General features: G+C 42.1%; 1 protein-coding gene across 4 annotated transcripts; it reads right to left on the bottom strand.

Annotated features, from left to right (window-relative positions):
* Positions 1-772: 772 nt before the first annotated feature.
* On the bottom strand, positions 773-23,082 carry FLT3LG (fms related receptor tyrosine kinase 3 ligand). Of its 4 annotated transcripts, XM_088142746.1 has the most exons (8): positions 22,530-23,074; positions 17,636-17,736; positions 13,918-14,041; positions 12,922-12,975; positions 11,144-11,290; positions 8,772-8,928; positions 3,885-4,033; positions 773-3,041 (listed from the first exon to the last, which is right to left on the bottom strand). In XM_088142746.1, exons 2-8 carry the CDS (start codon positions 17,656-17,658, stop codon positions 2,976-2,978), a joined length of 720 nt encoding a protein of 239 aa, XP_087998872.1. In that variant the 5' UTR covers positions 17,659-17,736; positions 22,530-23,074; the 3' UTR covers positions 773-2,975. The 4 variants fall into 4 exon arrangements, with proteins under 4 accessions (XP_087998872.1, XP_087998873.1, XP_087998874.1 ...); XM_088142747.1 differs by lacking the exon at positions 773-3,041 and having other exon boundaries at positions 3,891-4,056; positions 22,530-23,073; XM_088142748.1 differs by lacking the exon at positions 773-3,041 and having other exon boundaries at positions 3,938-4,080; positions 22,530-23,071.

Genomic DNA, 23,082 nt, shown 5'->3' with positions numbered 1-23,082 from the left:
TGGTGGTGGGAGCACTATTGGAAAACCTGAAGGACCAGGTTAGGGACTGATCGTCATGGAGAAAATCTATCTATGTGATTGTTGACACCAACTTGATGGCACATAATTAAACACGTTTTAGGAGCCCATTCACACTGGATGCAAGTGCTTCTAGGTATTTCCTAGGAATAGCACTTTCAAATGTTGTGTAACTATTCCATCTCCTCCTGGACAGAGGGAGTGGAAAACCCAGGATGTTATATATGGAACCTCTCTTTGGACCACTTGTAACATTACACAATAAAAGCCTCAGAAATATTTCAGCCACCTCCCTAAGTGTTCAACTTTCTTTGCTTAAAAATGCCAACATCTGCAGACAAGATTTGGGCTACTTGCTCAAAAAAGTTACCCAACTAAATAATTCTAGACACAGTGGTTGTACTCACAGGTCACACTGGTCACAAACCACAAACTGACTACGTTTTGTGGAGTCCTTGGGGTTCCCTGAGCTTGGTTCTTTTCTTGCAAACATTTCATTACTCGGCTAGGTAACATCTGAAGATGTTACCTAGCCGGGTAATGAAACGTTTGTAAGAAAAGAACCAAGCTCAGAGAACCCCAAGGACTCCACAGTTGAACCCTGAGCTACACATATTCACCTCTATTGACTACGTTTTAGCTGAGTGTGTCATTCAAATCCAACCCACAGGATTATTTTACTTTTCAGTGTTTAGTGTGAACCCAGAAAACTTAGTTGCGAAAACTATAGAGTAGGTTACATGTGGCAGTAAGATTGTATTTATTTATTATTGTTCTGTAATTATTCCCTGCCACCCTTTTGCCTTTGTACAAAAGTTGACAGCACTGAGATGAACAGGGCTACCTGATCTGGGCTGCAAATTCCAAATCACCACTAGATGACAGTAAAAAGATACACAAACTCTCACTTCTCTCCTATCTGGTCTGAATTTTCCTAATAGCTCCAGCTGCGGTTCAAGATGTGTATTTTAGCAGGATTAGGGGAATCCTGAATTGCATAAAGATGTCATCTCAAAGGCTAGATTTTGCTCCTCCCAAATGAGGCCTAGACATGCTTTCTATTGCTTCGGCAATGGCTTGACCCCATTAAGAGGCCATAACGTGTTAGCTGTTCACATTAGACAAAAATGTCCTAGGGAGTTCCTCTGTGTGGCACAGTCACGTGGTTACTAATAATTTGCTTTTATTTATACAAAATTTAAAAAACATATATATTAACAATTGTTCTTTTTTACACAGGCATGTATGCTACAAAATGATACAGCATCTATGCAGTGGTGGGGCCCAGAACCCAATAATGGCTCATTAGCAAGTCTTTTTTTGCAGCAACCCCTCTAACAGGTTCTGCAAAGTTAGTCCTCCAGGGAGAAAGCTGGGAGTAGAAAAGAGGACGCTGTGGATGATGCTGAGTGAAAGGATTACATCCCAAGTCGTGGGGAGGTGATAATCTCAAAGTGCACTTGAAGAGGAATACTGAAAAGATAAAAAGACAAGAAAGGAAAATGTATGGCGAGAAAGACAATCTGGGGCAGATACAATATGTCAGGCACGTATCTGCAGCATCGCTAAGATGCAGGAGAGGCCTTACATCCCCTGCGTCCAGAGAAAAGGTCAGCAAGGAGAAGGGTAGCCGACTTGACTCCGTGACAGATGAGGCCCAGGTTTGTTCTCCTTTTCTAAAAAAAAGATTTCTTGCCTTTTCTTAGAGAAGAAGCATGCAACAAGTGCAATTGAGCATTTTTCCTGATGTGCTAGGTTTCAGCAAACGTAATGATGTGGTGTCCTACGAGGGGCATACGCTCATGAGATTGTACATGCAGCTTAGTCAAACGTCATCATATGTAGCTATGGAGCATCATCCATAGAGTCTCTCCTCCTCCCCAGCACGCTAATTTCCTTTGTGCATTTTTGTGTGTGGCCAAGCTTGCAAACCCTAACCTATGGATCCTTTTCAAAACACGCAGAGAAGTTTGACTGAGCTTACATCCACACTCAAGCTGACCTGCCACTCAAGCTATTATTTTTTTATTTGCTTTTGCCTTAATGGGATAAGGAAATCAGTTGATGAATAAGGCACGGTTGTTTTCAGTAGCAATCCATTTTGAAATGATGGTTTGATATTGGTTTACTGCTCATTACAACTGGTTTAGCTCAGCAAATGGAAACACACGGCTTGTTTGTATTTTCCTGGCTTTGTGTTCCATCAAAGCCTCTTCAAAAATTCACAGTTTTGTACTTTTAAAAAAGGAGCAAAAAGAAATCAGATATTGGTCAAGAAATCACCAATTTTGCAGATCTACTTTGTCCACAGTACTGATTCTGGCTTGCTCAGAAGTAAATATCTTCTTTGCAAACAAGCCATGGTTTAGAATGGTATGAGAATGTAGCTAAAACACAAGGAGGTTTGCAATTTTAGTTCCCAACTCCCTTCTAGGCCCAGATTTCAGTTTCATGGGGGTTAAAATATGGATTATTTTCAGTAGAAGAAAATATCTGTAGCTCAAGGTTGAACTGTGGAACCCTTGGTGCTCTCTGAGCTTGGCTGTTTGCTTGCAGACGTTTCATTACCCGACTAGGTAACAAAATCAGTTCAAAGGAGAGTAGGATTTGCTGTCCATTTGTGTATAGCAGCTTGCCCTGCCAATCTTGGTGGTGGGGGTGGCTTCCCCCTTGATGGTTCCTTGATTGGAGTATTATTTCCTCTCTGATTGTTTGTCTGCTGCTGCTTCTCTGGCTGTTGGAGGGGATATCTTTTAAAAATGCTAGAGAAGTCCTGGACGTTCGCCATTCAGTCACATCAGTCATCAGACACCTAGAGATAAGCCCTATTTACATACCATTTAAAATACACAGTCAAAAGCCCAGGAAGGAAACAAACAGCTTAGAACACATCACTTTTCTCAAATGTTTTGTATTTGGCAGGGAAAATGGAGCAACGATGATGATTATGATGATTCCTAGTTATATTCTGCTGCAATCCAATTGATTTCACCGTTTTTGTAACCTGCCCCAATCAGCAGGCTCTGGGTCACACCCAACAGAGCAAAAATGCAGAATAAAAACAAAAGAATACATCCAGTTAATAGAATCCCTCCACATGGACACCAGAAACATTCAATCCTAGTTAAAGCTTGGGTGAATTGTGTTGTTTTAACAGCTTTATGAAATGCCCGAAAGGAAAGGGCTTCTCAAATTACAGTATCCTTAATATTTATGTATTATGCATACATGGTGAAAATTTAGAGCAAGCAAATACTATAAATGTATGTATCTTTGTAGAAGATGGGAAAATAGGGCAATTTTAAGACATGTAAATGCTGTAGAAAGATAGTGAGTAGTGCATGGCCCATTACAAGAAAGGAACAATACTTTCTGTGATTTGGAAATGATACTTGTGTTGATGCAGCCTAAAACTGAATCTGCCTCCTTTGCTGCTGCATGATGCTGTGGGCTCATGTTCACTTTGCAATAAGCTACAACTCCAAGATCTTTTTCACAAATGCTATTATCAAGCGAGGTATCCTTAATCTGCTATCTATGTATGTGAATTGTGTTTCCTGAGTGAAGAACTCTGTAAGTATCTCTAGTAAAGTTCATTTTGTTACATATCTCCACCCTCTCAAGAGCATTTGTGAATTTTATTTCTGTCTTCTCAGGGATTAGGAACCCACCCAATTTTATGACATCCCCAAAGCTGATTCTCTGTATCTCATCATCCAGATCTTTCAACGACAATATTAAAGAGCAGAAGACTTTCTGCATGGAAGTATCTGTTCTGTAAGGCTGTTTCATATGCTGTTGTTGTGTGTGTGTGTGTGTGTGTATTTACCTGGAATAGTTTCTTATTAGTAGTAATTTTAGTTTACCTGGAATAGTTTCCATAAAGGGAAGATAAGACAGACCAAGAAAACTGGAAGAAGTAACCCCCAGTAAGATCTTCCGAGGGAGATCGGCTGAGATGACTGTGTCTTTTCCAGCTTCCAAACAGAGGTATTGCTGGTTAGAGTAGAAGATTCTGTAGTACAGAGAAAGACTGACCTATAGGGGCAGATCAAATGCCAGCTGGTAACAAGGGGGTGGGGAGGGTGGAGCAGAGAGTAAATGATATTGAGAGGAAAGACACAATAGCTGGACACATACACATGCTAAACTTTCAATCTGTTCATAAAACACGTTGGCTATGTCGGCACCATCTGGTATGCTAGAATCAATCAACCATATTACAGCTTGAACATGATGCTCCTGGTCCCACAACATGCTAAGGCAACGGTTGGGTTTCCCCTGTGCACTGACCCACAAACTGCCCAACCCATTTTAGCTTAACATATACAAACCACCCAATAAGTCACATGTTGGTATAATGTATGAACCCAAAGTTCCACTGGTCTTTGAGGGGTGACCTGCCTGAAGGTATATGACACCGCAATGTGTCTTGTAAAAATGGACAGAGAAGTAGGGCAGCATGTCTAATTATAACTGTTTCTTATTTCTAGACTCATGTAATTATCACAGAGGAACCCCTCTTCTATGTCCAATTACCAAAAGAGTTGGGTAGGTGGAAACGTGAGGTGGATTATGGATTTCTTTCTCAAAGGACTTCAGTCTATCCCTGATGGAGTTTAGGCATTCTTATTCTATCCAGCTATGAACAGATTTTGGAGGTTTAACTTCGCTCTTCTAATTTTAAAGCTTTGGTACTAAGTTTTGCTCCTTGCTGACTTTTCTCCTCGCCATTTTATTTCCTAGTTGCATGGTGGTGGTGATGGTCTTGTTAAGACTAACAAATAGTACAGAAATCATTTACAAAAAATCAATATAAAACAAATAGGAACTTTAGTATAGGTGCTGAGAATTATTAGGACCTCTACGCCCTGTAGAAATCAGGTTGAACTGAAGGAGAGCATAGGTGTGCTTTGAGAGGCACAAGACAAAAAGGGTGGGATGGAAAGAGAGATTAAAATGTGTCCCAGAAGAAAGGCTGGGGCTAAATACAGACGGTGAAGGTTGACAGTGACTGAATTAGAGATACAAAAGTTCAAATCAGCCATACTATTGTAATCAGGGCCCATTCCAAATTGGAATGGTCCCTCGGGGAAATGTCTTCTCTCTGGCTACTTTGGTAGTACCTGTGAGCTGTTATTTCCAACATGGGCATGATGGAATGGTGTTATGAGGGCCACGCTCAGGGAGATAAGCGTTTCCTTAGCCTCCAGCAGGAGCGTGGGAAGTTTAAGAAGATGAGACTGGCACCACCCTAAGAAATTTATGGTGTTGTGGCTTGCTGGCTTGGGACCTTAGGTTCAGTCTGGAGAGATTCTGTCTTGAGGTGGAAGCTAATAAATGCAACAGAACTGTATCTGCACTGTCTCGTGGAGTTCTTTGGGCTGAACCTGACCATGGGTCTCCAAAATCATGCTAGGAGAATCCACACCTGTCTTCAAGACAGGACATGCTGGCTGGGGAATTCTGGGAGTTTAAGTCCACACAGCTTAAAGCGGCCAAGGTTGAGAAACACCGTCTTACAGATTTTACTGTTAGCCTGCTCTTGGATGATGTTGGAATAAGAGGGAAAACACTATTTAATGTTAAAAGGCTAAAAGATATGACACCGGAAGATGAGCCCCTCAGGTCGGAAGGTGTCCAATATGCCACTGGGGAAGAGCAGAGGGCATTTCCAAGTAGCTCCAGAAAGAGTGAAGCGGCTGGGCCAAAGCCGAAAGGACGTTCAGCTGTGGATGTATCTGGAAGCGAAAAGAAGGTCCGATGCTGTAAAGAACAATATTGTATAGGTACCTGGAATGTAAGATCTATGAACCAAGGCAAGCTGGATGTGGTCAAACATGAGATGACAAGATTGAACATCGACATCTTGGAAATCAGCGAACTGAAATGGACGGGAATGGGTGAATTTAATTCGGGTGACCATTATATCTACTACTGTGGGCAAGAAACTCTTAGAAGAAATGGAGTTGCACTCATAGTCAATAAGAGAGTGGGAAAGGCAGTAATGAGGTACAACCTCAAAAACGACAGAATGATCTCAGTGCGTATCCAAGGCAAACCATTCAATATCACAGTCATCCAAGTCTATGCCCCAACCACTGATGCTGAAGAAGCTGAAGTTGACCGCTTCTATGAAGACCTACAACACCTTCTAGAACTAGCACCAAAAAAAGATGTCCTTTTCATCATAGGGGATTGGAATGCTAAAGTAGGAAGTCAAGGAGTAATCGGAATAACAGGCAAGTTTGGCCTTGGAGCACAAAATGAAGCAGGGCAAAGGCTAATAGAGTTCTGTCAAGAGAACAAGCTAGTCATAGCAAACACTCTTTTCCAACAACACAAGAGACGACTCTACACATGGACATCACCAGATGGTCAATACCGAAACCAGATTGATTATATACTTTGCAGCCAAAGATGGAGAAGCTCTATACAGACAGCAAAAACAAGACTAGGAGCTGACTGTGGCTCAGATCATGAGCTTCTTACTGCAAAATTTAGGCTTAAATTGAAGAATGTAGGGAAAACCACTAGACCACTCAGGTATGACTTAGATCATATTCCTTGTGAGTACACAGTGAAGGTGATGAATAGATTTAGAGGATTAGATTTGGTAGACAGAGTGCCTGAAGAACTATGGACGGAGGTCCGTAACATTGTACAGGAGGCAGCAACTAAAACCATCCCAAAGAAAAAGAAATGCAAGAAAGCAAAATGGCTGTCTGATGAGGCTTTACAAATAGCTGTGGAAAGAAGGAATGTGAAAAGCAAGGGTGAAAGGGAAAGATATAAGCAACTGAATGCAGATTTCCAGAGAATAGCAAGGAGAGATAAGAAGGCCTTCTTAAATGAACAATGCAAAGAAATCGAGGAAAACAATAGAATGGGGAAGACTAGAGATCTCTACAAAAAATTGGAGATATGAAAGGAACGTTTAGTGCAAAGATGGGCATGATAAAGGACAAAAAAGGCAGGGACCTAACAGAAGCAGAAGAGATTAAGAAGAGGTGGCAAGAATACACAGAAGAACTATACAAGAAAGATCTTAATGTCCCTGATGTCCACGCTGGTGTGATCACTGACCTTGAGCCGGACATCCTAGAGAGTGAAGTCAAGTGGGCCTTAGGAAGCATTGCTAACAACAAAGCTAGTGGAGATGACAGTATTCCAGCTGAGTTATTTAAAATACTAAAAGATGATGGTGTTAAAGTGCTGCACTCAATATGCCAGCAAGTTTGGAAAACGCAACAGTGGCCACGGGATTGGAAAAGGTCAGTTTATGTTCCAATTCCAAAGAAGGGCAATGCCAAAGAATGCTCAAACTATCACACAATTGCACTCATTTCACATGCTAGCAAGGTTATGCTCAAAATCCTACAAGCTAGGCTTCAGCGATACATGAACCGAGAACTACCGGATGTACAAGCTGGGTTTCGAAGAGGCAGAGGAACTAGAGATCAAATCGCCAACATTCGCTGGATCATGGAGAAAGCACGAGAGTTCCAGAAAAATATCTACTTCTGCTTCATTGACTATGCAAAAGCCTTTGATTGTGTGGATCACAACAAACTGTGGCAAGTTCTTAAAGAGATGGGAGTACCAGACCACCTTACCTGTCTCCTGAGAAATCTGTATGCAGGCCAAGAAGCAACAGTTAGAACCGGTCATGGAACAACCGATTGGTTCAAAATAGGGAAAGGTGTACGACAAGGCTGTATACTGTCACCCTGCTTATTTAACCTATATGCAGAGTACATCATGAGAAATGCCAGGCTGGAAGAATCACAAGCTGGAATTAAGATTGCAGGGAGAATCATCAACAACCTCAGATATGCGGACGATACCACCCTAATGGCAGAAAGTGAAGAAGAACTAAAGAGCCTCTTGTTGAGGGTGAAAGAGGAGAGTGCAAAAGCTGGCTTGAAACTCAACATTAAAAAAACTAAGATCATGGCATCTGGACCCATCAATTCCTGGCAAATAGAAGGGGTAGAAATGGAAGCAGTAACAGACTTCATTTATTTGGGCTCCAAGATCACCGCAGATGGAGACTGCAGCCATGAAATTAAAAGACGCTTGCTCCTTGGGAGGAAAGCTATGGCAAGCCTAGATAGCATATTAAAAAGCAGAGACGTCACCTTGCCGACAAAGATCTGCATAGTCAAAGCTATGGTTTTTCCAGTAGTAATGTATGGCTGTGAGAGCTGGACCATCAAGAAGGCTGAGCGCTGAAGAATTGATGCCTTTGAACTGTGGTGCTGGAGAAGACTCTTGAGAGTCCCCTGGACTGCTAGGAGGTCAAACCAGTCAATCCTAAAGGAAATCAACCCTGATTGCTCATTGGAAGGATCGATAATGAAGCTCAAGCTCAGATACTTTGGTCACCTAATGCGAAGAGAGATCTCTTTGGAGAAGACCCTGATGCTGGGAAAGATTGAAGGCAAAAGGAGAAGAGGACGGCAGAGGATGAGATGGTTAGATAGCATCACTGAAGCAATGAGCATGAAACTGAGCAAACTCAGGGAGGCAGTGAAGGACAGGAAGGCCTGGCGCAATATGGTTCATGGGGTCACGAAGAGTCGGACACGACTTAACGACTAAACAACAACAACAACAATGAGCTGAATGGGACATGGGACACAGCAGATAAAAATGTTGGAGGACATGAACGAGCCATGGTTAGGTGCAAGTGGGAACATGACCAAATCTTTTTCTCCTCGCCCCTTTCCCCTATCACTCAAAAATGTTACCTATTTGGCACTGAATAATGGTGCAGTTCCGAAAGTCAGCATCATTTTCTTCTGAAGTAAGATCCTCCATCTTCTTTGATAGAGACCGAAGGCGGAAGGGAATAAGGTCTACAAACTGAGAGATATTTGCCAACTCAAAATTGACAGAACTATTATCCTGAAAAAGAGCAACAAAAACATAAAGAATTAAATGCAGCTTGCTCATCCCAGTATAATAGGTATAGTTACTACCTCTTACTTTAGAAATCAATGCCAAAGTTCTGATGGCATTATTCGTGCTCTTACATCTGTGTGCTTGAATTTTATTTTGAAGGAAACAACAGCTTCAAAAGAGAAAGAAGGAAAAAAAAAAAGAGAAGGAATTATTTTTAACTGTTGAAAAGCTTAATTCAGCTTTTGCTTCAAAATGAAATCAGCACACTTATAGAAACATGAACAACAAATGACATAATTCGTCTTTCAAAGAGAGGGAGGAATTTCTCCCCCAGCCAGAAAAAAGCAAAGGATTTGAATAAATTTCAGATTCTTTCCCATTTCTTCCAACCACAAAAAATAGGGTAAAAAAAGTTTCAGTGTTCCTGTTTTCCTTGTTTTGATTAAGTGCCATCCAGCTGGTATTGATTCTTAGTGTTCATGCAGATAGAAATGTCCCTGGCAGACAATGAGTGTACACAATTTTTGTGCCTTTGACATCCTCATGTGAGGCCATTCATTCCCTTTGTGGTTATTTTTTTATATATAATTTTATTACAGATTTTTTAAAAAGGAAGATAAAAACTAATATGAAGTAATATAAAGTAAGAAAAAGGAAAGAAAAGGAAAGAAATCAAAGAGAAAGCTAAAAGTAAAAAAAAGGAAAAGAAAATTAGAAAAGAAGGAAAGAAGATACAAAGAATTGGCTTCCAATATTCTTTATAGCAGTTATAAGTACAATTATAAATTTACCTCTTACTCTACAGTTACAACATGACTCTCTTCTTTCTATAATCTAGCCTGTCTAATCATCAAAACCATAAATCATAAGTTCATTTTTTTCTGTTTCACACAAAAAGTCTATGAGGGGTTTCCAGTCAGCTATAAACCTAGATATTGTCTTTTCTCTGATCAAAGAAGTCAATTTAGCCATCTCAGCAAGTTCCATCGTCTTCACCAACCACTCCTCTACTGTGGGTAATGCCGAGTCTTTCCATCTTTGTCCATACAAGAGTCTTGCTGCACCTTCATGGTTATTTTTGATATGCTGGTCTTGTGGGGAAGATGAAATATTCATCTTAGTTCCACTTCCTCAGTGAGATTTGATTACTGTGTCATTTTCTTGCTGTCACTTTCTGAAATACCAATCCTGTGTAGGAATGGTGGTTGGCTACGCAACACTTCTTTTTTAAAAATACATTTCCTTTTTTTCCTTTTGTTTAAAATAAACAATGGGATGGCATCATGGAGGGGGCAGCAGAAGACCAAACCCTTCTCATTCACCCCCCCCATGTCATAATTTCACTCCCTACGTGCCCATGTGTGGTGGGAGGGAAAAAGCAATGAGTCAAAGAAATCCTTTCTAATTTGGTTGCCCCTGTAGCCCCCAGCCTTTTCCGCTTCAGATCCATGCTCCCAGGAGATCCAGATAATATGAAAGCCAGGTTAAGGTAAGTAAATATCTCATAGCCTTGATTACAAATTGCCTTGATCATTCTTGACATACATTCTGGATTTGTATGTCAGCAGTGATCATTTGTAACCAAGGGCTAAATACAAACTGGATTCACCTCTCATAAAGTTATGTGAACAAGACTTCCATCCTCATTGCCCCCTTTTTGAAGATTCCCCCCCTCCAAAGATTTTTCTTCAGATTTCCCTCGTACTTACGGATCATTCCCCTACGTACACGGATAACACTGTTTTGCTGCAAACTGAATAGCAGAGCACTGGAAATAAGATGGAATAGTTCATTGTCCCAGCATACTAAATAAGAACCAGACAACCTTTTGGCCTCAGGAAGTGCTGGATTACAAATCCCACAACATTGTCCACTTAAGTGGTATTTATGGGAGTTATATTGCACAACATTTGGAGGCACTAATTTGCTTACTTCCAGTTGTTTCAACCATTGGAGGCATTAAAAATTCCAGAGCTGAGCATTTTCTAGAAGTATTCCATCATGGATTTCTTGGTTTAGCACTGTTAGAGCCTTGGATTAATTTAAGTCTTCCCTTCTTCCTTAGTTCAGATCTAAGTTAACATTGATTTTTAAACAAAAAATTAGAAACTTTGCAATCTGTTCTAAGCTTTTAGGACAAGGCAAGTTTGGTTAAATTGTAAATAAAATAGGAATAACTTGTATTCCAAAGCACTCTAAAAAAAGCTCTTCAACTTACTACTTCAATATTACAATCTTCAACAAATTTTGTTTGATTGTATATCTCCGTGAATAACTTTGCCAGGCTTTTCCCAGACACGCTGATCAATTTCTTTAGGTTTTCATTGATGAAATGCAGGTCCCACAACTCCCCACAGAATATGTCCTAGAGAAAATAAACGGAGATGGGATGCAGAGAAAGCATGAGACCAAAAGGAAGAAAGAAAATTGTACCCTAATTATAAACTAGGGCTACCACATTTGGGTTGCAAGCCTTTGGACCACTGCTAGATGGGAACAAAGAAACAGAGAAACCATGGATTTGCTGCTGCCATCTAGTGGTTTTCCATATCATGGCAGACCAAATCCGGTAGCATGGCCCTACTATAAATCACCAAGAACACACCAAGTCAGATTCCAAGAGGGGAGGTGGAAATCATGTAAAAACCCTGTAACCAGGCATGACATAATGTGAGATCTGTATCTCTGTGCTCCGAGAGGTTGACTGTATGCACCATTCTGCTAGATTACTAGGTCAAAGCATTGGTTCTCAGCTATAGGATGTGATTTTCCAATAAGTTCAGGAGCTATTTCAACACATTTGGAAGACATCTGAAGGCTGATCAAGAGTCACCAGCAGTAGCTTTTCAGATGTTTGACACAAGACTTTCCCAGTCGTGGCTGGAGAGGGCAAAGACTGAACCAGGAGGCTTCAACATATACAGTATGCCAGTGTTGTCCAAACATGGCTGGCTGGGGAATTCTGGGAGTTGAAGTCCACTTATCTTAAAGTGGCCAAGTTTGGACAACACTGATATATGCAAAGTATACTAGGGTCCCTTGCGGACTTCAGTTCCCATCACCCCATCATGGACATTGGTAAGGAATTGTGGGAGTGGTGGTCTAAAACAACTGCAAAAGACAGAATGGCTCTTCAAGACATGTTCTTTGCCACTGAGATAAGGCTTCTCACTGTCAAGCTGGTTGGAGCCTCCAATAGGCCACCTTCCTTAATAAAACAATGGCCTTTCTGCTGCTATTCTAAAAAACAACCTTGGCAGCGTACATATAACCAAACAGCCTAAACTTCTGCCAGAAGCAAACTCAAGAGCAAAACACTAGCTTGGGGTGGGCAACCTGTGGCCAAAGGGTCCCCCCAAATCCCCTTTCTACAGCCTTTGGAGCTTTCTTAACCATGATTGCTAAACACAGACACCATTTTGACACAGGAAAATATGAAAACTGTAGCATAAAATACACATATCATAGGCCTAAAATAGGCATATTAATTAAAAAACAACAACTCCCAAACACTTCCAAGCTGAGCCTACTTATAGGTGCCACCAACTTTGAACCTTTCTTCTCCTTCAAAATATAAGCTAGATACAAGAAGAGTCTTATTTCAACATCATGCTATATTCTCAGTTGCAGTGTTTCTCAATCTTAGCGAAGATATGTGGACTTCAACTCCCAGAATTCCCCAGCCAGCATGGCTGGCTGGGGAATTCTGGGAATTGAAGTCCACACATCTTACAGTTGTCAAGATTGAGAAACACTGTGATGTCACACCAGAGACTGACCTGTCATTTTTAGCTAGTGTGCCGGAGCACTTCCGCGAAGGAGGTTTGGCTATTTTCATAAATAATAGAATGATCAATATACATTTTTGCCAAGCCAAAATTCATTAGTAAATCAAAGTCACCCTCCTTAAACTCCCCCACCAAAACAGCACTGTTGTTGATATTCTTCAAAAGGCAACAGCATTTAGGGCAGTAAAGGCTGCCCCAAAGACCATACCGGTTTCAGATTGAACGGCATCAATACTTTGTAGTCCAGGAGCAAGTATTCTTTCTGAGGAGAGAGAAAAAGAAAGACAAAATTAAAGTGCCATTAAAGTAGATGCTCCTTGCATTTCAGTTCCAGGGGTGGCCTGAAGAGTGGGAATAAAGTGCCCTTAATTCCTAGATCACAAGCAATTACCCTTCTGGCTGGGGATGATGGAAGAAGTAGTCCATCAGGTTTGGAGAACGCTGAGTCAGGGTAGAATGATCTGGCTCAATCTTGTGTGGTACCAAGACCGGTGCTTCAGATTTAAGCCTGCCTTGACAAATGTTCATCCCAAACTTCTGACAAGATGGAATTTACAACTGCTTTTCTCTTTCACGCGTTTCAGATCTCTTCTTTACCTTCTGACTTGCTCCTTACCTTTCTACTTTTTGAACTGAAAAGGGAAGGATGAGTTGCAGTTATTCTGCAGAGGCCCAAGGTGAGAACGTGATTTGGGATTATATTTGAATTATTCAGGGTTTCTGTTCTTTCCAATAAAAAAATGTGTTCCACTGAAGCAAAGTGTATCTATTTCTCCAAATATGGTTTTTGTTTCACTCCCAGTTATAATTCTTCATCACTACCACCAGCATTGTCATTTCTGCCATTGACAGAAGTAAAAACCATGATGAAAGGACATGGAAAGTAAGGAAGATGACATTGGCAGAAATATGCAAAAACCATTATGTAGGCAAAAGGGGAGGAAACCGTTTTTAAGCCCTGAGAAGCAAGGTAATATTCGGAAGCAACTCAGGAAGACACCTCCCTGATTCACTGGAGTATAAGAAGGGGGGGGAGGTAAAGCACAACTGAGCTTCCATGATTTTGTTATTATAGCCATGTCAAGAAAGATAGTTTAGGTCTACCTAATGGGGCCTTCCTGTGGTCTGGTCTACCTAATGGGGTAGGCAGTCTACCTAGCCCCCATCTCATACCTGCTGAAGTGTGCAACATACTCATCCTTACCAGTGATTTTATCTCCCGGGAAAAGTCAGATGTAGCGATGGGAGGATAACGAAATGTGCAGTTCTTGACTGGCCGGGATGAGCCAGCAGCAGGAGCAGAAAGACAGCAGCAGGAGCAGAAAGACCTAGGAGACAATGTACACATTCCCTTTTTTAAATATAGATATATAATTTTCAATTGAAGATTTTAATAACAGTAATACAAACTAATATGAACTAAACAGTGGACACATTCCTGAATTTATTCCAAAGCAAGTCAGCAAAAGTCTCTGAAACCTTCCAATAAAACAGATATAACATATGAAACATCATAAGTTCCTAACATATTAAAAGCTGTTGGGCAAAGTAGCAAACAGGGCTAGTGCAGGCATTTAGAGAATGGCCTCAAATCTATTTCTTAATACTCAGGAATGGAATGAAATAATGGCATGAAGAAGGAGGTCCTTTAAAGCACTTAAAGATGCCCATTTCCTCACCAGCAATTTTGAGCATCTTATCACACCGTCAACCATCAATGACCCTCTGTATAGGGAGGGAGGGAGGGAGGGAGGGTTGATATTGTCCCAGTGATGGTTGGATGAGGCTGTGACTTACTAGTGAGGAAATGACCCTTGTTGGGGTTTGGAACCTAAAGTAGGATTGGGGCTGGTTACTACTTCCATGGGAGAACCCAAGGCAGACCAAGGCTGTAGCCCAGACTGGGAAGTCAGAAAGCATTCCAGAGGAAGACTGTGGCAAACCACTTGTATAACCCTGCCAAAAAACCATCCACAAAGTTACCAGAAGTTAAGCTCAGTTTGAGGAGACTGTATCTTTACTTTTAAGACACGGAGCAGAACTTAAGAGCCTCATGCCCTCCAGATTGGACTCAAGCTTCTCTCATTATTGGGGTTCATGTGTGGACACTTGGGAAGCCAAAGATTCTCCATCCTTGGTGAACAGGACATATAATTTCTCTCTTTTACTACTAAGGCCAAGCTTACAGAAATCACTCTTATGGATTTAGCTGTTTTCATTTTTTATTTTCTACCGAAAGGGGAATATATTTTATGGCTGTAGCTGAGTGAGGTTTCACAATTCCAGAAGGGACTTCATGGAATGGGATGGAAATAGCCTCACACAATTTTTCTCCACGAGAAACATACTTCCAAAATTCCTCTTGTCAAATTTAAGTGTCTTGTAGAGACACTCAAAGGAACTCAAATCTAACTCTTGCCTGCTTGAAAATGTCTAAGATTGTATTAGCACAAGCAAAGATAAACACTGTTGGAATTTGTCCTAAGTATTTTCGGGAAACCATCTATTAGCTCATAGACTGAAATGTTCCTTGTATGTATGCCAAGAGGACCTAAGATAACTCAACTGGACTTTATCTGGTCCATAGGCCCCTCAAATGCTGAAGTCTTTCTGAATGCCACCCTTGTTTTGTAAATCAACCCTAATCTCTTCTGCAAATATTAAAGAGTGTGTATTTATTCAGAGAACAATCCCAAACAATTGTCTTCTTCCTTCCTCCTTCTGTTTGGAGAAATAAAGTTGGCAATGTCTAATAGTTTTGAAATATTCAGATGGCAAGATGGATCAGCCATTCCTAATCTGTACTTGGGGGCAGGAGTCTATTCCAAACACATATTTCTTGTGAAGTCTATTCCAAGCACATCTTGCCCCAGCTTGGGGAAAGCACTGTTTATTGCTTCTTATAGCTGCCAACAAAGCACTTAAAATGTAAGCATGATGTAATGTAACTCCCTGTGGACACATTGGTCCCACAAATGTTGCATTGTCAATCAAGATCTCTTATTTAGACGCCAGCAGGGCACTAGTAACACTTTCCTGATTGTATTCTCACACAGCCATTTGAATCTAGATCCCAAATTGTTTTAATCTTGGCAGTATTTGTGGTGCATCTGTTAAAAAGTCAGTTACTGGGTTCAGTTGCTACTCAGGCATGGAAGTGACTAGCCTGGCTTCAGAGTTAAAGTTAGTTACTGGCTTAAGCTTAAGACCAAGCCAAAGTCTACTCATCTTGGCATATGGATAAAATGATGGTGATGGGTAATTGTTAGATCACCATATGTTCTTTCATAAAAAGAAGCTTCAAAATCCAGTTTGCTTTACTTTACATTTTTTGCTTGCCATATTCTCCCTACTAAAATCTAAAGTGGTTAATAAACTGTTGGGTTCAGATATTGTAATGCCCACCAATGTTTTTGAACCTTAGTCTATTTTAGTCATGGTTTGTTGACTAGTCATAGCACCCTGATTAACACTAAGCTAAACCATGATTTATGAACTACTTTTGGCTGGGTTCCCACATATTAATCCAAAACTTTATGACTATAAGTATAATGTGTACATCAGCAAATGTCCATGAAATAATTAAATTTACATATTGTTAAGCCATAATGTGGTGTCCTTGGCCTGGGCTTTGCATGTTGCATAAACACACTCAACTGTCGTTTACTCAATCAGATAAGCAAATTGGGACTTAGCATGATATATGAACCCAGTCAAGAGAAGCTACTTACAAAAAAATCTTAAAACTCCAAATGTGTCAGAAGAAAGCACACCCTTTGAGGGTTAAACTAGATGAATTGCCTATGTGTTATTTTGTTTTATTTTATTTATTCAGTGGCTTTACTAGATTATTTAGTTTTATATTAGAATATCCCATTCAAATTAATAAAACTTGAAGAATGAGTGACAGGTGGATTACTTGATTATTTACTTTATTCTGTTTTTGATTCTGCTTTTTGTTCTATTGTACCCTGCAGCAAGCCAAACAGCAGCCAGTCTCTGCAGAAACTGCCCAGATACTTGTTGGGGCCCAGCCAGATAAGAGTCTTTTTTATTACTAGGATGTGATCACTTTAAACAATTGATTTGCCTAGTGTCCAAATGAAGTGGAGATTTTCCTTACTCCTGGGCTTTTCCATGGTTTATAGGGTGCTCAGCCTTGTACTTTTCAACCTTGGGACTAGGTGACTGTCACTTGTTGCCATAACCAACATTTCTGCCCTGAGAAAGTCTTGCTCCCAATTTCACTTGCATAGCCAAAATACAGGAATAAAGAGTAGAGAAACGGTGTTAATAACAGTCATGAATAAAAGCCTGGGAAAAGAAATGTGCCTTGGCCACTTTCAGGGGGGTGAGTGTGTGCGTGTGTGTGTCAAAATCCGCAAGATGGTAAGCAGAGCGTTGCTGACTGTGATCCTCCCCTGCAGACGCCCCTGATTGCTTTCCAAAAGGTAAAAAATGAGGATCAAAGGATGAGATTTCTATAGCTTGGAAATGATGCAGAAGAATCAAGAGTATCTGTGGGGCAGGATGAGATTAAAAAAAATCAAGATGGTGGCCTCAAACTATGTGCTTGAAGACCTGCCCCTTTTTATGTGCATCTGCAGACAAGTTCCTCAAAGGTCTCTTTGTTTCCTAAGGTTAAACTTCCCCAGTTCTTTTCACCTCTCCTCATACAACTTAGTTTCCAGTGTTCTGATCATCTGGACCCGCTCCTGGTTGTCTGAATCTTTCTTAAAGTGCGAGCGTCAAAGGCCACACAGAAGCTTTCTGTAAGCTGGTACTCTGTAAATATGTCAGGAATACAACTCCCAGAATTCCACTGGCCATGCTGCCCAGGAGTTTTGGGAGCTGTAATCTTATCACCTCTGGAAGACAAGCAACTGGAGACAGCTGCCATAACCTAGTATCACTTGACTTACCACAGAAGAATCTGGAGTTGCATGATACCAAATCATCTCCACGCAGTTTGGTGGGTGGCCAGCATGCTGAGGCTTGCCCTCAAGTAAGAGGGGAGGGGGTTCTGGAAGGAAAAGAAAGCATGGTGAGAAGGTTAAGCAGCAAAGGACGCCCTGCAACTAAATACAGACCATATATTTGGCGCAGCTTTCTTTTCACCCGTTTATAACAAATACTTCTGCATGGGCCAAATTCTCAAGAAAGGCACGATTTACTCAACCAGATGCTGCAGAGAATCAGCTACATGTTAGAACAGTGTTTGTCAACCTTGTCAACCACACAAGATGTGTGGACTTCAAGTTGCCAAGGTTGAGAAACATTGTGTTAAAATAACCAGGAATATCCCAATCAACATTTAGTATAAACTAAAGTTTCCGTCAAGCTGAGCTGGACTCCTAGTGACTGTATGGACAGATCCATGTTGTTTTCTTAGCAACAGTATGAAAGTTGTATCTGTCTTCTTCAAAGGAGTTTTTTTTTTTTTCCCCACTTCTCGGTGTAGGATCTCCTAGGGTTCTCCCATCCAAGTTCTAAGTGGGAATTTTAAAGCACTTAAAACCTCCTTCTTCCATACAATTCATTTCTCCTGGCTGTCACCCTGAGACAATTACGTTTTTAGGTATCATGACACACTGATGAATGACTGCTTTTTAATAAATACATAGAACAGTGTTCCTCAACCTCAGCAACTTTAAGACGTGTGGACTCCAACTCCCAGAAGTCTGGGAATTGAAGTCCACACATTTTAAAGTTGCCGAGATTGAGAAGCACCAATCTAGCCTAATACTGTCTACTGCACAAGTTTCTCCAAGGTGTTCAGTAGATGTCTGAACACATCTTCTAGCAGGTCATTTTACTAGAGATTTCAGGAAATCAACACGAAACTTTCCGCACATAAAATTTATAATCCAAGGGAGCCTAATCTTCAGAGGCTGGGGAACCAATTTAGAATTGTCAGAACAAATTAGAAGAGCCCTTGCAAAGAATAATCTCTTTGTTAAATGGCATGAGCAGTCCCAAATTTACCAGAATTTGCCCTATTCACTTTTAGTCACATTTGCACTGGATTGCATCCAATCATTTTTATTTTCTAAAAAGCAAGTAAGAATTTGGGGCCCACAGGCATTCTTGGAAGAAAGATGATGTTGGGCTGGTGTTATGTTCTGAAGCATGCCAGCTTTCCCTTTTTTTTAATAAACTTTTTTTTGAAAAAGGGGAAAAATAAGGTTCAGCAGAAAACCCAGCTGATGCCAGGAGAAGTGCGGGAAAACAAAATATAAAGAATATTGTCTAACATAAAAAAAACCCTTTACTTTGATGATTCACTAAGATAGGCCATTAAATCATCATAAACACGATTAGGGGAAACACCTGTAAAAGTAGAAAATGTGGGAATGCAATAGATTAGCAACAGCAAAATCTTTTTTTTTTTTAAGCGCATAAAATGTGGCTACTGAAGTCATTTCATTTTTAGAAGACAGCAACAAAAACAGAGATGGTTTCAGGCAGGGTTTCTCAACCTCAGCAACTTTAAGTTGACGATCTCAACAGGTTTTATTGCAGGTTTGAGAATGAACAACTATTATCTGCTGCTGCCAATTGTATTTCAGATACATCATCGGCATTAAACTTCTCTACACCTATCCCCAATCCCCTGGGTCCCTTACCTCTGGTGATCCTAGAAAAAGAAGTGCGAGGTCTGTTTCAAGAGCAAAAGATTGGAAAAGCTCCAGGTCCAGACGGTGTGACCACCTTGTGTCTGAAAGCTTGTGTGGAACAACTGGCCCCCGTTTTCACACATATTTTTAATAAATCGCTGGAGACGGGTTATGTCCCTTCTTGTTTTAAGAGCTCTACAATCATCCCAGTTCCTAAGAAATCCCCCATTAGTGAACTGAATGACTACAGACCTGTTGCACTGACATCTGTGGTCATGAAGACCTTTGAGAGGTTAGTGTTGGCTCCCTTGAAAGCCGTCACGGATCCCCTGTTAGACCCACTGCAGTTTGCTCATCGTGGAAACAGGTCAGTGGATGATGTTGTTAATATGGCCCTGCACTATATTCTGCAACACCTTGAATTTCCGGAGTCTTATGCACGAGTTCTTTTTGTGGACTTCAGCTCAGCATTTCATACTATTATACCAGAAATTCTTTACAACAAACTGATCGGCTTACTGTGCCTGACCATACCTGTAGGTGGATAATCAGTTTCCTAACAGGTAGGAAAAGGAAACAACATGTGAGGTTAGGCAAAATTACATCCAGTACCCGGTTAATCAGTACAGGTGCCCCTCAGGGATGTGTGCTTTCCCCGCTGCTTTTCTCCCTTCATACCAATGACTGCATTTCAAAAGACTCTTCTGTTAAAGTCTTGAAATATGCGGATGATACAACTGTCATTGGTCTAATTCGAAATGGAAATGAGTCAGCATATAGACGGGAGGTTCAACAACTGGTCTTGTGGTGTGGTTGTAATAACTTGGAATTGAATACACGTAAAACCGTGGAGATGATTGTGGACTTTAGGAAGAATCCTTCTAATACTCCTCCCCTTACCATACTCGACAGCCCGGTATCAGTGGTACAGTCCTTCAAGTTCCTGGGTTCTCTACTTTCCCAAGACCTGAAATGGATGCTTAACATTACAGCCATCATTAAAAAAGCACAGCAAAGGATGTTCTTCCTGCGGCTACTTAGGAAGTTTAAATTATCCCGGGAGCTCTTGGTACAGTTTTACAGGGGAATCATTGAGTCTGCTATCTGTTCCTCTATAACTGTCTGGTTTGATTCCGCAACCAAACAGGACAGGCTCAGACTCCAACAGATAGTTAAGTCTGCAGAAAGGATCATTGCAACCCGCCTGCCTTCTATAGAAGAACTATATACTGTACTGTGAGGGTCAAAAGGAGGGCAGAGAGGATATCTGCAGACTCTTCTCATCCTGGATATAAACCGTTCCAATTTCTTCCTTCAGGACGGTGCTACAGAGCACCATATGTTAAAACATCTAGAGATCGGAATAGTTTTTTCCCTTGTGCCATTGCTCTGTTAAATACTACATGACTTGATATGTGCTGGACAGTGGCTTCTCCCTTTGGAAAAGCTATTTTACTGGGCAGTGTTATTGTTACTGTTTATTATTTTTCTGTTGCTATCCAAACACACTGTTGATCTTGCTGTTTGTCACCGAAGACAAATTCCTTGTATATATTTTATACTTGGTCATTAAAGTATTTTGTATTGTATTGTATTTGTATTGTATTTAAGATGTGTGGACTCCAACTCCCAGAATTCCCTATCCTGATTCATGTCTGTAAATTAATGATTTTTATTTTCTTTATTTCCTTAGGGTCCAGGCACATGGAGCATCACCCTGTACTGAGCTGGAAGATTCTGAAAAAAAGTCTTTTTTTTTTTTTTAAACTATCCTTCAAATTGTCTCCTGGTCACCCTGTAATGACCCTGCTCATTTTTCAAGATCAGCAAGGCTTGATCTCTTTGGCTTAGCATCAGTAAATGGAGGATTCTCTCCCCAACCCAAAAAGAGGGCTGGTTTTCAAAATAGCTGGAAAAAAACTGAAGTCCCCTCTAAAGCCCTTATGAAGCCAGCTTTGATCCCACACAAACCACCAATGCAGTTTCCATGTCAAAATAACGTCGATTATCACTTCCACCCACCCCCAGAGGTGCTACAAAGAAATAATCTTTCTGGTTACACACCCACCCTTAGATTATACTGTTTACTTAATTTGCAATCTCACTATATCCGTTCTCACAGAGATCGTTCATGATATTGATCACATTAACCAACTAGTACTGCCATTTATATGCCAAAGGGCATTCCAGTCACACTGGCAAGCAAAGAGGGAGACATTTCTTTTGCTGTACCTTGTGGGGCAACTGGGATTTATATTTGCCTTTCAAATCTTCGTGTAAATAAGGGAAGAAAAGAGGGGAAATCTCCCCCCCCCTTCTTCACTTGCACTGTGCTTCGGGGAGCTTTGCAAAACGTGTTCTTATTGCTGTTGCAAAGATTTAGCACAAAAAGGATGTGGGGGAGGGACAGACACCGTTAGATTTCCAATGCCCCTCCTCTCATCCTTAGGCTGCTGAGATACGCGCACAGTCCAGAATTTTCTCCTTCGTGGGTAGTGGAGCATCCCTAAATCTTAAGTACCAGAAAAGTTCTGCTTCTTAATGCAAAAATCAAAAAACACGCAAAGCACCGGAGAGGGGAAAAAATAGAGCTGCTGCAGGATTCCACCTGACTGGAAAACGGAGCTGTCCATCTGCAGCAGCCTCGCCAGCCAGGCTCCCCCAGGGCCGCCAGATGGGGACGCTCCATCCAGGACCCCTTAACCTCAACCCCATCAGGGATAGCAGCCCAAGCACCGGAGCAGCCCAGGAAGCTCACCAGGAAACGGATCCTCCGAAGCCACGAGTAGCAGTCCCTAGCCATGGAGGCTCTATTGAGCGAAAGCGCAACCCCTGGTTCCCACCCTGCCCTGCAGCCAGAGCAACCCTCTCCAGCAGGTGATTCGTCGCGGACGATCCCCGGTTCCCCAGCGTGGTTGGGGAAGGGCTACACCAAGCCGCTGAGGAGGTGCCCGCGCGCCGACGCGCCCAGCTCCAACCCCCCTGAACTTTGGAAAAGAGCCCCCGAAGCCTCCGCCAGCTGTGCAAGTTGCTTTCCAAGCTGCTATCCAAGACCCCTGCGCTTTCTCCGTAGGGTCGCCCCTCCACCCCCCAAAGATGAAGGTGGTGGCTGCCCCTGCTTTTCCTCGTGGAGACGCCCCATCCGAAGGACCGGGGCGGGGAGGGGGGCGAACCTCCTGGCTAGCAGGAACCGACTTACCGGTAGAGATCGGATCTTGGGTCTGGACCGGACACGGGGAGGCAGAGGAAGCGCGCCGCCTGCCTGGGGGGCAATGGTTGCGCTGCGGGGCGGGGGTCGTTGTTCCGGGCCGACCCGCTCTTCCTTCCCCGCGGAGATGCCGCAGGAGAGCTGCCGGCAGTGCTGACACGTGCGTTACATCCGCCACCAGGACTTTGCCAAAATGGGAAAGGAGTAAGGTTCAGCAAAAAGGCCGAGGAGTTTGCCTGCATTAGCATGTGAAAGCGAAAGTTATTCGCAAGGGGAGGAGCCCGGCGCCCGTGGGCTCCCCTCCTTTGCGCCCAGGGCCGCCGATACCTTGCGCAGAAGGGGGTGGGAGGCGGGACTGGCGGACCCGATCCGGGCATCCACCGTCCGCCGCCCAAAGGATCGCGTTCTCAGCGCCGGCGCGTGTTCCGACGGCCGAGGAGAGCGCAACCCCTTCGTGCTTCCTTTTCCTCCTCCTCCTCCTCGAACGCCACCCGCAGCTCGCGGGCTCAGGAATCGGAGCGCAAAGCCAGACGGCGGGTGCTTC

Source organism: Python bivittatus, unplaced genomic scaffold, assembly GCF_059951505.1.
Source record: "Python bivittatus isolate LINGU-HERP-01145 unplaced genomic scaffold, Pbiv_v1 ctg000440_np1212, whole genome shotgun sequence".
NCBI classification, from domain to species: domain Eukaryota; kingdom Metazoa; phylum Chordata; class Lepidosauria; order Squamata; family Pythonidae; genus Python; species Python bivittatus.
This window is presented reverse-complemented; position numbering and strand designations above follow the sequence as displayed.

Excerpts from the sequence above, each read along its gene's own strand:
- FLT3LG (XM_088142745.1), bottom strand. The coding sequence starts at position 17,658 with ATGCAACTCCAGATTCTTCTGTG. Across the intron at positions 11,291-12,921 it reads TGCCGTTCAATCTGAAACCG|GACATATTCTGTGGGGAGTT; the intron begins GTATGGTCTTTG and ends TATTTTCTCTAG. Across the intron at positions 8,929-11,143 it reads AAGATTGTAATATTGAAGTA|GATAATAGTTCTGTCAATTT; the intron begins GTAAGTTGAAGA and ends GCTCTTTTTCAG.